This window comes from Rhinolophus ferrumequinum, chromosome 4 (assembly GCF_004115265.2).
Source record: "Rhinolophus ferrumequinum isolate MPI-CBG mRhiFer1 chromosome 4, mRhiFer1_v1.p, whole genome shotgun sequence".
Classification (NCBI taxonomy): Eukaryota; Metazoa; Chordata; class Mammalia; order Chiroptera; family Rhinolophidae; genus Rhinolophus; species Rhinolophus ferrumequinum.
Genome location: NC_046287.1, coordinates 41,134,861 through 41,147,627, shown reverse-complemented (window position 1 = coordinate 41,147,627; position 12,767 = coordinate 41,134,861). Strand labels below are relative to the sequence as shown.

The 12,767-nt window shown below is 37.2% G+C and overlaps 1 protein-coding gene across 1 annotated transcript in view; it reads left to right on the top strand.

Annotated features, from left to right (window-relative positions):
* Positions 1–9,782, top strand: part of DCT (dopachrome tautomerase) — a 31,500-nt gene extending 21,718 nt beyond the window's left edge. The window contains exons 7-8 of the mRNA XM_033105204.1: positions 1,722–1,923; positions 5,654–9,782. Of these exons, the coding sequence (XP_032961095.1) occupies positions 1,722–1,923; positions 5,654–5,832 (381 nt within the window). The 3' untranslated portion in view covers positions 5,833–9,782. The remainder of the gene's footprint in view (positions 1–1,721; positions 1,924–5,653) is intronic.
* Positions 9,783–12,767: the final 2,985 nt, after the last annotated feature.

Here is a 12,767-nt window from a genome sequence, read left to right as displayed (position 1 = left end):
AGCCCAGGTCTTATCATTTGATTTTTTTTTTTAATTAAAATTTATTGGGGTGACAATGATTAGTAAAATTACATAGGTTTCAAATGTACATTTCTATAATACATCATCTATATATCATATTGTGTATTCACCACCCAGAGTCAGTTCTTTTTCCCTCACCATATATTTGACCCCTTTACCCTCCCACTATCTCCCCTTGGTTTTTGAGATGATTGTCTCTGCTGTAAACTTTAAAAATCCATTCAGGACAAAAAACTCCCTTTGGTAAATCACTAGATTCCTGTTACTATCCTGAAAGCAGCCACTGGAGAAACTAGAGGGAGGAAACTTTCACTGTTGCCTGAGCAGAGGCAAGTGACTATAAGGAACCTCAGGTAAGCTATGAAAATGTTCTTTATTCAGTAAACAACTGTAATATAAACCAGAAGAGCGATACAATTAAAGGGGTCAAGAAGTGCAAAAAGCAAAGAATTCAGACTCAGAGCAATCAGGGGAGATGTCTCAGGTCAAGGGACCACTGAGTTTGTCTTTAAAAGCCTCTGATGCCAGAAAACAGAAGGCACAACTTTGCAGATTGAAGAAACATTATCAGCTAGAAAAAGGGCCTGTTTGGATAAATTGTATACAAAAATAAAACTGCTTTGCATGGCACCCCCATCAGCCAACAGATACTTATGAAGCATCGACTCTGTCCAGGTTACATGCTAAGCTTGAGGCTTCAAAGGTAAAAAGACCTTATCTCTGATGTTTAGGTGTTAGGGCCTTATTAGTGGAAGTAGACAAATAAATAACAAATCAGAGCATAATTTGACCAGTGCGGTATTTGGGGTATAAGGAATAGTGGTGAATGAATGAGTGAATTCATTAATAAGTGTTGAAATAAGTATCTACCTGTTCCCATGTGATAGGCCCTGGAGTGACAGGTGCTGGGGACAGAGAGGGCAAGAAAAGCAGACAGTGTCTCTGAGCTCCTTGAACTTGAGTCTAGGATTAAAGAGGAACTCAAATGATCAAGGAAAAAGCCTGAGCTGAACTCTCAGATTTATATCTTGTTGTGAAATTGGGGGCTATACATGTGAAATTGTGTTGTTAATATTTTAAAACATGTAATGATTTGAAAAGGACTTTAGCAGCTTCTGTGAGAAAATAAAAATAAGTACTATGCACATTACAAACAATTTAGACTTTATTTTGCTGGCATAAGACTGAAAATTCAAATGACAGTGTTGTAAAATGAGTACACAGAAGGATATTCCTGGTGAGAAAAACTTGAAAACACATTTTGGATATTTTCTTTTTTTAACTGTCCATTTGTATTGTAATACTGGTAAATACAACCTCTTTTTTCTCTCCTGTTAAAGCCAAAGCATCTGAAAATTGACTAGAATATGTATCTTGTCATACTTACCTTTCTTCCTGAACTTAATAATTAGCCTGCACTTGTTGGAGGCCTCAAATATTCCCAAGCCAATGTTAAATCTATGACAGAACTTTCATTTGTTCACTTGACAAAGGGGTTTATAATCCTGTTTGGAGAGACACATCATACATCCTTGGAAACTTAATTAAAAATGCCAGTAGGTATGTTAAGGTTAGACTGGGTATACAGAAGTTCCTCATGTCAAGAAGAGCCCACTTCCATGTTAGAGAAAGCTCCAGTTAGATTAATCTAATTGAAATAATCCAATAAACATTAAACATCATGTTCAACTGCCTTTCAGGTCCTTCATTCCTTTACCGATGCAATTTTTGATGAGTGGATGAAAAGATTTAATCCTTCTGCGGATGCCTGGCCGCAGGAGCTGGCACCTATTGGTCACAATCGGATGTATAACATGGTTCCTTTCTTCCCTCCGGTGACTAATGAGGAATTCTTTTTAACCACAGACCAACTTGGCTACAGCTATGCCATTGATCTGCCAGGTAACTAATACAACTTCTAAATGGGTGAATCATTCATCTTTTAAAGGAGCTTTCTTCTCTCTCGCGCTCTGTCTCTCTAAATGTAAACCAAGCCCTTAAATTGAAGTATTCATGTCTCATTTATTGGCAGTTTTCTAGAATGTATGTATTTAGCAAAATGAGCCTTTAAACTACCAATTAAACATCAGAAAGGGAGCTATTGGCTGACTGTTTCAGAAAACTGAAAGTTGTTAAGAGACTTTATTCCACAGAGGAAGTACTGTGTTTCCGTGAAAATAAGACCTAGCTGGACCATTAGCTCTAATGAGTCTTTTGGAGCAAAAATTAATGTAAGACCTGGCATTATATTATATTATATTGTATTGTATTATATTGTATTACATTACACTATATTATACCCAGTGTTATAGTACTATATTATACCAGGTATTCTATTCTAATCTATTTTATTCTATTCTAAAGACCCAGTCTTATATTAAAATAAGACCGAGTCTTATATTAACTTTTGCTCCAAAAGACGCATAAGAGCTGATGGTCCAGCTAGGTCTTATTTTCAGGGAAACACGGTATCTACTCCCACACTTGATTTCACAATTCTATCTGAATAAATTGAAAACTGGCCCAGTGGTTGGAACTGTCTAACCACTAAAGTGAAAATGCACTAGTCCCCTGAGGAAAAGGACTTACAGCACTTAGAGATCATTGTTTGGAGGCAAGGCTGGATTTAGCGTGAGGCAAGTGCAGCACTTGTCTCCAGTGCAAAGTTCAAGTGGAGGCCAAAAACTTTAGTAATGGAGATAAGTAATAATATAATTCTGTATTTTAAAAAAGTTAATGCTAAAATTTATGATGAATTTGCTATGAAAATTTTGAAGAAAGATAGGCTGTTGTTTGTTTTATACCTCTGCATTATTTTGTAGCTAGACGAGTTGTTTTCCAATTAGCCCATCCGACCCCTGCCAAGTTTGTGACATTGATATGAGCTGTTAACAGATGGGGCTGCATGGGACTTCATGTGTGTGTTTTATAAATTTAATGCTTTTAAAGTCATTTTAAATTGTAGATTTTTTATTAGCTTTTCCCACTTGGTTCAAAATATGGAAGGATATTTTGATACGTGTATATAGGGGCACACACACTTTTTTTTTTTTAATTTGCCCATGTCCCAATATAGCTCCACATGCTATTTAAAAAATCTTAGTTTGAAATATATACAAATAGTAAGTCATGTTGTACACCTGAAACTAATACGATGTTGTATGTCACTTATACCTCATTTAACAAAAGTCATATAACAGGTTGAGAAAGGAAAGATAAAACAATAAAAAATATCTTCATTTGTCAAGAAGCTGAAAAACACACAGTCCACCTGCTGGTGGCTTTTCCCCATTTGTGTCTATTTCATCTTAATTTCAGCCTACAAAGTAATCAAAACAATTTTTGAGCTCACATCTCTCTCTCTGCGTGACTTTAGAGTCTTTCAGACCCTGGAATCTGTCCTCTGCTTTTCCTTCTAGTTCTGCAACTAATGCTGCTTATTCTCCTTACTGAAGTTTCATGTCTTTGGCAGCTGAGAATCTCTCTTTGAAACTCCTTTTTCTTTTCTCTGGGATTGAACATAATAATAATAAAAAAGTTTGCAATGTGCATTTTGACCATATTTCTACCTCCTCTGAAGTCAGCCAATTAATAGGTATAGACTGAGAGTCTAAATATGCCCAGAATGCAGTAACCCACTAGAAAATACAAATTCATATTCATTTATTGGTTTGACAAAGAAATTTACAATTCTATCTGGGGAGACATAACTGTAACTGAAAGTTGGAGATGGGAGTGAGGGATTTGGGAAGGGAGGTAAGTCTTGATCTAGGTTCAAAGAGATGGTAGATCATAGGTAGGTGAGGAGGAAAAAGGGAACATTTTAGACTGGAGAAGGGCAGGGAACAGAACTGCAAAAGGCAGATGTAGTCTATATCGAGAGGACTGTGAGAAGGAAGCCTGGTTGTAGTAGAAGGCTTAGGTAGAAGATTCCTGTGAATTAAAGTTGGATCTGTTATCAAGGGCCTTAATAGCTAGGCAGAAACCACAAGAGATACCACTTTATGTCCTTTAGGATGGAGACTATCAAAAACGCAGGAAATAGCAAGTGTTGACGAGGATTGGAACCCCTGTTCACTGCTGGTCAGAATGTAAAATGGTATAGCTTCTGTGGAAAACAGTATGGCAGTTCCTCAAAAAATTAAACGTAGATTTATCATACGATCTAGCAATTCCACTTCTGGGTATATACCCCAGTGAGTTGAAAGCAAGTACTCAGACAGATACGTGTACACCTCTGTTCATAGCAGCATGATTCACAATAGATAAAAGGTGGAAGCTACTCAAGTGACCATTAATGGATGAAAGGATGCACAAAATGTGGTGTATCCATACAATGCAGTATTAGTCAGAAATCTTGTCACATGCTACAACATAGATGAGTCTTGAAGACATTATGCGAGGTTAAATAAACAGTCATGAATGGACAAAAACTGTATGATTCCACTTCTGTGAGTTACCTAGAGCAGTCACATTCACAGAGACAGGAAGTAGAATGGTGGTAACCAGGATTTAGGGAGATGGAAGAATGGTGAGTTATCATTTCAGTCTTGCAAGATGAAAAAGTTCTGTGGATGGATAGTGGTGATAGTTACACAACAATGTGAATGTACTTCATGTCACAGAACTGTACAGCAAAAAATGGTTATGATGGTAAAATATATGTATTATACCACAGTTTAAAAAATAATAATTAAAAACAAGAAGCTAGGCACATGAGTTTGGATAATAAGAAAGGTAATCATTTTTGGTTCCTGAACAAAGAAATAGCAGAATAAAAATCTGTGTTTTAAAAAGCTGAGACTGGCAACAGATGCTGCTGGACTATAGTAGGAGGAGACAAATTTAAATCCTCTTGGAGGAATCCAATCAGGATGGGTCAGAGCCCTCTGTGGGATTGGAGGAAAAGAACTAGAAGGAGAAACTTACGTTTTGCCAAGTGTAGGGTATAGAACTCAGTTGAGAGAAACTGAATTTAAGAACAGCTGGCCAACGATAAGATAATTTTTAAAGAAATGACAAATAGTTATACATATACTAAAAATGAAATCCGTTAATTTTGTAGAAGAGTGCTTACAAAATATATTTGAGTAGAGGATTGGTTTATCATGTGGAAGATGCAGATTTTATTTATAATGATCTAAATGGGTACAAATTTCATCTGATCCTGCTGTTGAATATCTCGTTATAATAGCCAGTCTGATCTGTCTTGCACATTTATCATCCTATAAAAATGGTAGGGATAACAGCAGAATTTCTCTACCTGAGGGTTGTATATTTTGCAGTCCTCCAGATACCATTTTAGAACATACTTTTCCAAATGAATTTCTAACTCACAAAAGTAGTTATATACTTCCTCAGAGAGTTTATTCTGCGTAAGTATTTATTGTAAGAAAAATTTTAAATACAACAAGCTATATTTAGATAATGGAATGCCATTTCCCACATTCTCAAGACAAACAATTGTGGATATGGGAAATAGTTGGTGAGGAAGGAGAAGATAAATTTCATTCCCTGTAGTTTTAGCTTTATCAACAAAAATGCATGTGAAATGCAAATGGGTTGTTTCATTCCTTCTTGAAGAGTATTCAGCCGATGAAAATCCCAATCGTAACCTTTTTTTCTGCTTTAGTTTCAGTTGAAGAAACTCCAAGTTGGACCACAACCCTCTCGGTGGTTGTGGGAATGCTGGTGGCTTTGGTTGGTCTTTTTATGCTGCTGGCTTTCCTTCAGTATAGAAGACTTCGAAAAGGATACACACCGCTAATGGGGACACATTTAAGCAGCAAGAGATACACAGAAGAAGCCTAGTGCTCACGCCTTGCCCGGAGAAGAGGCTGGCCAAGCTGGAGTTGGGACCCTGACAATGAACAAACTAATCCCCACTGTTCTTCCTTTAGTTGGCGATCTTTGGCACGGCTACTCTGGTGGTGAAGATCCCAACCACAGAAGACACTTAGCTGTAGTTTCTGGTTTGCTTTTTTGTGTAACAAACTCGAGCTAAAGTGCTGGAGGCTATCTCTGCCATTAAACAAAGGTAGAGCTGATGATTTGTGGTCTCCCATAATAATTCCCCATATTGATTAAGCCTCCTCATGTGTTGAGAGCACCAACAAAAATTGATAGAGTGGATTTATTGTAATTTGCAGGTCAGTGTAATTTGAGTCTTGGACAAGATTATGGTTCAATCTCTCTCAGCTCAAGTGTCTTCATTAGTAGCAGGGTGGGGTTAGGGAATGGCAGTTACTACATGAGTCTCCAAGATCCCTTTTAGTTACAAACATCTATATTTTTAGTGCCTTTCTGATTGTCTTCATGGGGCTTATTTTCCTCTTCAGCCTTTAAAACTCTCTGGAGGATGAAAATCAGCCTTATTTTCCAAGTAGGATGGAGAATGAATGATAATTTGGTTCTCTTTTTGCAAATTAGACTTTGAAGAATTTATCAAAAGTTTGCAGTTCTTAACAGTAGACATATCATAAAATTCAATAGCTGGATACACATGGATCTTATAGTGATAAGTAAATAGATGAAAGATTAAATTATAGAGCTTTCTAGTTGATTAATACACTGTTTTAAATCTATTACCAAGGATAGAATCCCTCTTTCCAGGAAAGGCTGACTGGGGCTACAGTCCTGAACATGAGACAATTTGATTCGAGTTCCATTGCTCTGAGGTCTCATTTGGCTGATCCTGAGCCAATCCCTTTACTAGGTATCCTCAGAGGAAAAATTTTTTCACATAAAATGCATTTGGCATGTTCTTAAGAGTTGACTTTAGATTCATTAATGTACTGAGAGTTACTTACGAATGCTAATCAATTAAGTCTTACCATTTAAAAGCAAACCATCCATACAAAATATAATAATGCAGAATTAAGTGGTTATTTTCCACTAAATAATTATCAGATTATGAGAGATAAGAAGGAGGCAGTCTTTACTAAGATGTTTAGACTTACCAAGATGATCCCTGCTTCTGAGAAGTTAACAGTTGTTGAGATTTAAAGGCAAATTTAATCGGCTTATATCTCTGGTACCTGTGCATCAGGAGTGAGGCCAAAGTTCTAGAAGGCGGCCCATCAGTCTGCTCATTTCAAGTCCCTCTCTGTGGAATGGGTGTCTGTCAAGAATGGGTGTTAAGAGCGCCCTGGAGCTGCCTTCTATAGATGGGGGGGCCTAGAGTGTGCAAGATTCACAAATACGCAGTGTTTCCCCCTGGAACAAAACTGCGACAGCCAGAGAAATGGAAAAGCCCAATCTGAACCGAGTGAGTCTCATAAAACTATAGGCATATTTGCGAGTAGGCTCCAGCAGAGTCAAGAGAGCCCAGAGTCCTTCCTGGGGGTGAAGCCCCTCTTGGACTTTTTTTAGCCACAGCCACAGGTGCAGGTCTCAATTCCTGCCTTTAACAGTATTCATGGAAAATTCAACAGTGCTTCATTAACATGCTCTGTCCTGGAAAGTTTATGCTCTCCACTTATGGTTGTTGGAGAATACATTTTTACATCCAAATTTTAAATCAAGTGAGAAATATATTAAAATGAATATATAATTGTGTATGGTAGGTATGTCTCTGAAAAGCTGTATGTAAATCACTTACACGTTAAAAGCACCAGGGGAAATTACTTTCTATAGATGAATTATTATGAATAATTCTATAAAGCAAATAACCACCTCTAGCTTATCTTTCAGGTATATCAGATTTTTCACACATCATATTCTCATAAAATTTGTTTAAAGCAAGATCTGTCTGAGGTAGAAGTAAAGAACAGTCATTTATACTTAGCTACTTTTATCTATAGTGCTTGAAACTTTTTATAAATATTGTATTTAATAATGTCTTCCTAAGAGAAATAATTTCCTAATTTTATAGTTCACATAAGAGGAATAAAATTTTCTAACATTTTCTAGCATTACAATAAATAGATGATGAATGCTTTTTAACAAATTTAAAGGTAGAACAAACTCATAGAATAAAAATGTTGGTATTCACTTACATTGAATATTATGCAAATAAACTCAGAAAATATCACCAAGCATTGTAGGGCTATGCTTCTCAATGGTAGGGAAAAAAATTCAACCTTGAAGAAAATGAATAGATAACTTTATATGCTTATATCTTCAGTATTACAAAAATTATATGTATATGAATTATGATTTCAAAAGAAATGTTTTTATAAAACTAGCATTTATTAACATCCAATAACATCTTTCTTTTGTGAATTAAATTCTCTTCAAATTCTAAAATTCTTTGACATTAATTTGTGTCTTGCTTAGGATTTAACACTATTAATTATGATAATCCTAATGAATAATTTTAATCTCACATTAACAAGAAGTAGAAAACTTATTAAAGAGGAAAATAAAAATAAATATGTTTTGGAGATTATTATTCATCTGTTGGGAGCTATTGTGTTTTAATTTGTGACCATCAATTCCCATCTTTTTATATGTAAGTCTATTAAGTATATATAATACATTATAACTACTACTTCACCTTTTGAAAATACGAAATGCATAATAGTCATTTCACTTTTGAAAATAAGTTCTTAAACTGATGTTTCTACCTTCTTTTGAGTTTCTAAGCAGTTGCTACTTCCTGGCTCTCTATTATACAGGTGGGTAAAGGAGACAGCAGCCTTTTCCCAGGTGAAGAATAGCTACTGAGGTCCCCACAATCTAACGACTGAACTTGGGGTGGGAGTGTGGTACAGTGGTTTCTTCAAGTCACTGACCTAGGAGGACCCCTGCAGCAGGTAACTCTGATCCTCCTGGAAAGCCTTCCAGGTCAGTCAACTTTTTGGAGATCCCAGAAGAAGGAAGTTAGAGCCAAAGAGGTGATGCTTATGTCGTGTTTGCTTCTACATCTAGACTTGAAGCTTCTAGAGGCCAGGTTGTACAGCTCTCTGCGCAGCTCCAATACCGGTGTATCAAAGCACTTTAAGTACTCAGAAAATGTGGGTAACTGACACAGGCACACAAAAGAACAAATTCGCCTCCCAATGAGAGATAATTGCTCTCCTCAATGCAATGATAAAACTCAAGGCTGCACTCCATTAATTTCTACAGTGCGTTGCTTATCCTGAATGTTCTATAAATATTTTTGATGAATAAATAAATCTCAAAGTAAAACTTGAACCGTAAAATAACAGTGTATCTTCCAGATTTTCAGTTGGACCTATGGTAGGTGGAATTTTACTCCATCCAACCTAATACAAGGGGACACTTTTCAGACATATTTTCTTCTTGCGCATATCCTCTCCCTAACATTTATAGGGACAGGATAGAAAGTTGAGGCCTCACAGTGTCATGTTAGGGCTCTCTACTATCTGAAGTTTTAGAAACCTGTTTCGGTGGAAGGAGCTTGTTGGCAAAACCAGTGCCTGGTGTGCCCAACATTTTTTTTTAGTAATTTTCCAAAGATGACACGATACTTTGACTTTAGCTATAATGGCTGTTCAAGCTGAAAATAATCTTTGCTTATTTTAATTATGTTTTGGCAGGTAGTTTAATGAAATCTTGAAAACAACACACCAAATTGTGAGCAACTGGATAAGTTAAAGTTTTCTAAAAGTAAACAAAACAAGCACAAAACAGGAGGTTCCTATTCAAGGCCTGTATGCCCTATATATTTTTGCCAAGACTGTCTCTGTTTGGTAGAAGCTCTTAACCCATATTTGTTATTTGCCACATTGACTCAAATCAGACTTCTTGGATATAATATGACTGCATTTGGTCCTTTTTTCTTCTAGCCATTTTCGACTCCTTTCGAGGTTTATAAACATAAGCTAAAACTATGACAGTGTCTCTCAAATATAATTGTTCTCTGTGTTGTAAATAATGCCTCATAGAAAGGCTTAAACTTGCCCTTCTTTATTAAAAGACCAGAGATTTGCTGCCAGAGCACACACTCTGATTACTCATTCACTGTGTTATGTTATTGAGTGTTTCTGAATATGTAATTAGCACAATGACCTTCCTGGGTAACAGCATGGCCGAACTGGGCTTACAATAAAGCAAAACCTGCCCTCTTGTGTTTTATTAGAACATTGCACAATGTGGTCAAGTTCTTAGGGCTATTTTCCTCTGTAGTGGTTCATTGCCCGGGTCAGAGAAAAAATGAAATGCTGAAAGATTTGCTATGAATTCAGAAATCGGAACAAATAAAGCACCATATTTAGAAGGAAATGATTTCCTGTGCAGGCAAGGGAATCATATAATTAAGGCTCTTAGAATTTCCTTTGTAATGTATTTTGAAATGCTAAATGTTCACCAGCAAGCCATAAAAATTTCAGGAAACATTGCAGGTCACTGGCAAAAAACTCTTTTATGCTTGTCAAATACACACCAGGTATAATTTAATTAAATGTTACTTATATGATCATACTGCAGCTGGAGGTTGGGGGCGTCCCCTTTTTTTTTTCCAATTAAAAACGGTTATCGAGAAGCTAATACATTTTGGGAAAGTTTTTAGAGAAAACACTGGACCAGCAAATGGAAACCAGATCTAACTATCTGAATACAGGTGTGCGTCTGAGTGGTGTCAGATACTGTCCTTCCCTATGGAAAGTTCACTTTTCAAGACTGGACTATTAGCATGATGGTGCCAAAAACAAGTATTTATTTGTGTGCCCACAGTAGCTTGCTTATCTTATAGTAGGTGGTAGAAAAAGAGACTCAAATAGTAAAGAAAACATGGTTTCTAGCTAGTGTTTTTTGTAAAGCTTTTCCTTCTAGTACCCAGGTAAAGATTAAAGGGGGAAAGCAGAGGCAGGACATTTGTTTGCCCTGAGAAATTCTAAGTGAAAAAATTGGGGCTCAAAATTTCCAGCTGGCTCTACTGCTAGTCTCCTTCTCTCTGAATGGGGATTCCAGACATGGTGACAATAGCTGTTCTTACAGAGAGTAGGGAAAAGGCAACCCATCCCCTCCCCCTGAAAAAAACCTCCCAAAACCAAAAATCAGAAAGTCAGGAGCCAGATTTGAAACAGGTAGAATGCTGCCAGAAGATTCAGTCTTCCCTGGGGGAGAATCATTAATTAACTCCCTATTGATAAATGTGTTACTATATGGCACACTTGGCTAAAAACTTAATTTCCTAAGCAGCAAATTTATTATTTATGTTTCTACCTAATGTCTCAGCTCTGATATTTTTGCTTCTTTAAAAAGCAAATTTTGTCTTGACTACTGACACTAATCAGTTTTTTCTTCTTAAAAGAATATTTGTATTTCAAATTCTTGCATTTCACACCAAAGAGCCATGCTCAGCTAAAAGGCACGTGTTGATGTTTTCGGTCACAGACCTCCTTAGGCAAGCCTTGAAAATGGAAATGTAATCTAAGGCATAATCCGTGTAGTTATCTATTGTACCTCTTTCTCTTCTTCAGTTGTGGCAAGCATACAACTTCCAACCGTTTCAGCTCTGAAACTCTCATTTGAGTTGCACGTTTTCTTTTCTCATTTCAGGCATTTTACAATTCTGAGGCTTGTAACATTTTATAGACTCAAGGTCGTTTTCTTTCTTTCTGTTCATTTTTCTCCTCAGCGATGTCCTCTTATCAAGATGCAAGCTTCTTTGTGTTTTTAACACTTTTGCTTGAGAGAGTCCCAACTCTTTGATCCTCTGCTGACTGTAAATCGTGTGCTGTCAGCCGCCCAGAGAGGAGATCTGGTGCATCTGGGGGCGCTGCCTGCCAGCACTTGACAGCATCATCAGGCCTCTCCAACAATCAAAGCGCTCTTCCAACCCAGAAACATGCAAATTTGTTCAGTCTGTCACAGCTCACATTTTCCAGCTTAGCTGCACAAAAGCAGGCATGATAAAATCATTCCTCAGTTGACACTGGGTGTCATGGATGTAGATTCATTGTTTTTAAACAACCGCTACTCTGAACATCAAATCACTGTGAACTCACCTGGCAGCTAGATGGCTGCCTTGGACCTAGTTTTCCGCGGGCTGGAGAGGTGATGCAGCTCAGTGGCTTTTATCACAGAGCAATCTGTGTTGTAGCTGTCAGAAGGAAAGAACTCTGTGCGCTCAGGAAGATTTCACCCAGACTTCTCAGTATGTACCTAACTATGCATAGTCACAGGAGAAAACAAAGATGCCCCAGCTCAGTTCCTGTTTCTGTCAGTTTTCCCCTGCTAGAACTTTCCGCCTTCCTCTATACACTAAAAATGCCACTAGAAAATAGTCATTAAAAAACCACCTATTTCTTTTTCCATTCAAATCGCCAATAAGTGATTTGACCTTAATTATGTCCCTGTGTGAACTCGCTGGCGGTCTAGATAAGGGTGCTCGGCTCCCACGAATCACACCGTATTTCCTGAGCCCGGTCACAAGTCAGCATTCAAAACAACCTGAATATAATTCCCTGTTGACAATTGGCAGGTTTCTTTTCATGCCCGTTGGTCCTGGCACTGGTTCAGTGGTTAGGGAGGGCTCCCAAAGGCTACTTTTAATGGCAAAGGGGCACTTTGGGGATAAAATACTAACTTTTGCTGGCATGGAGGTGAAATGTGTTCAGAACATTGTTTTAAATTTTACTTTTTAAATTGCTTTACATTTTTTTCGTAGCAAGGCATATAATATAGTTTGTCGTTATAGCCATCTTAAGTGTACAACTCAATGGCATTGACTACATTCACAGTGTTGTACACCATCACCGCCATCTTCTTTCAGAACTTTTTCATCATCCCAAACAGAAACTCTGTACTCGTTAAACTATAATTTCCCATTCTCCCCT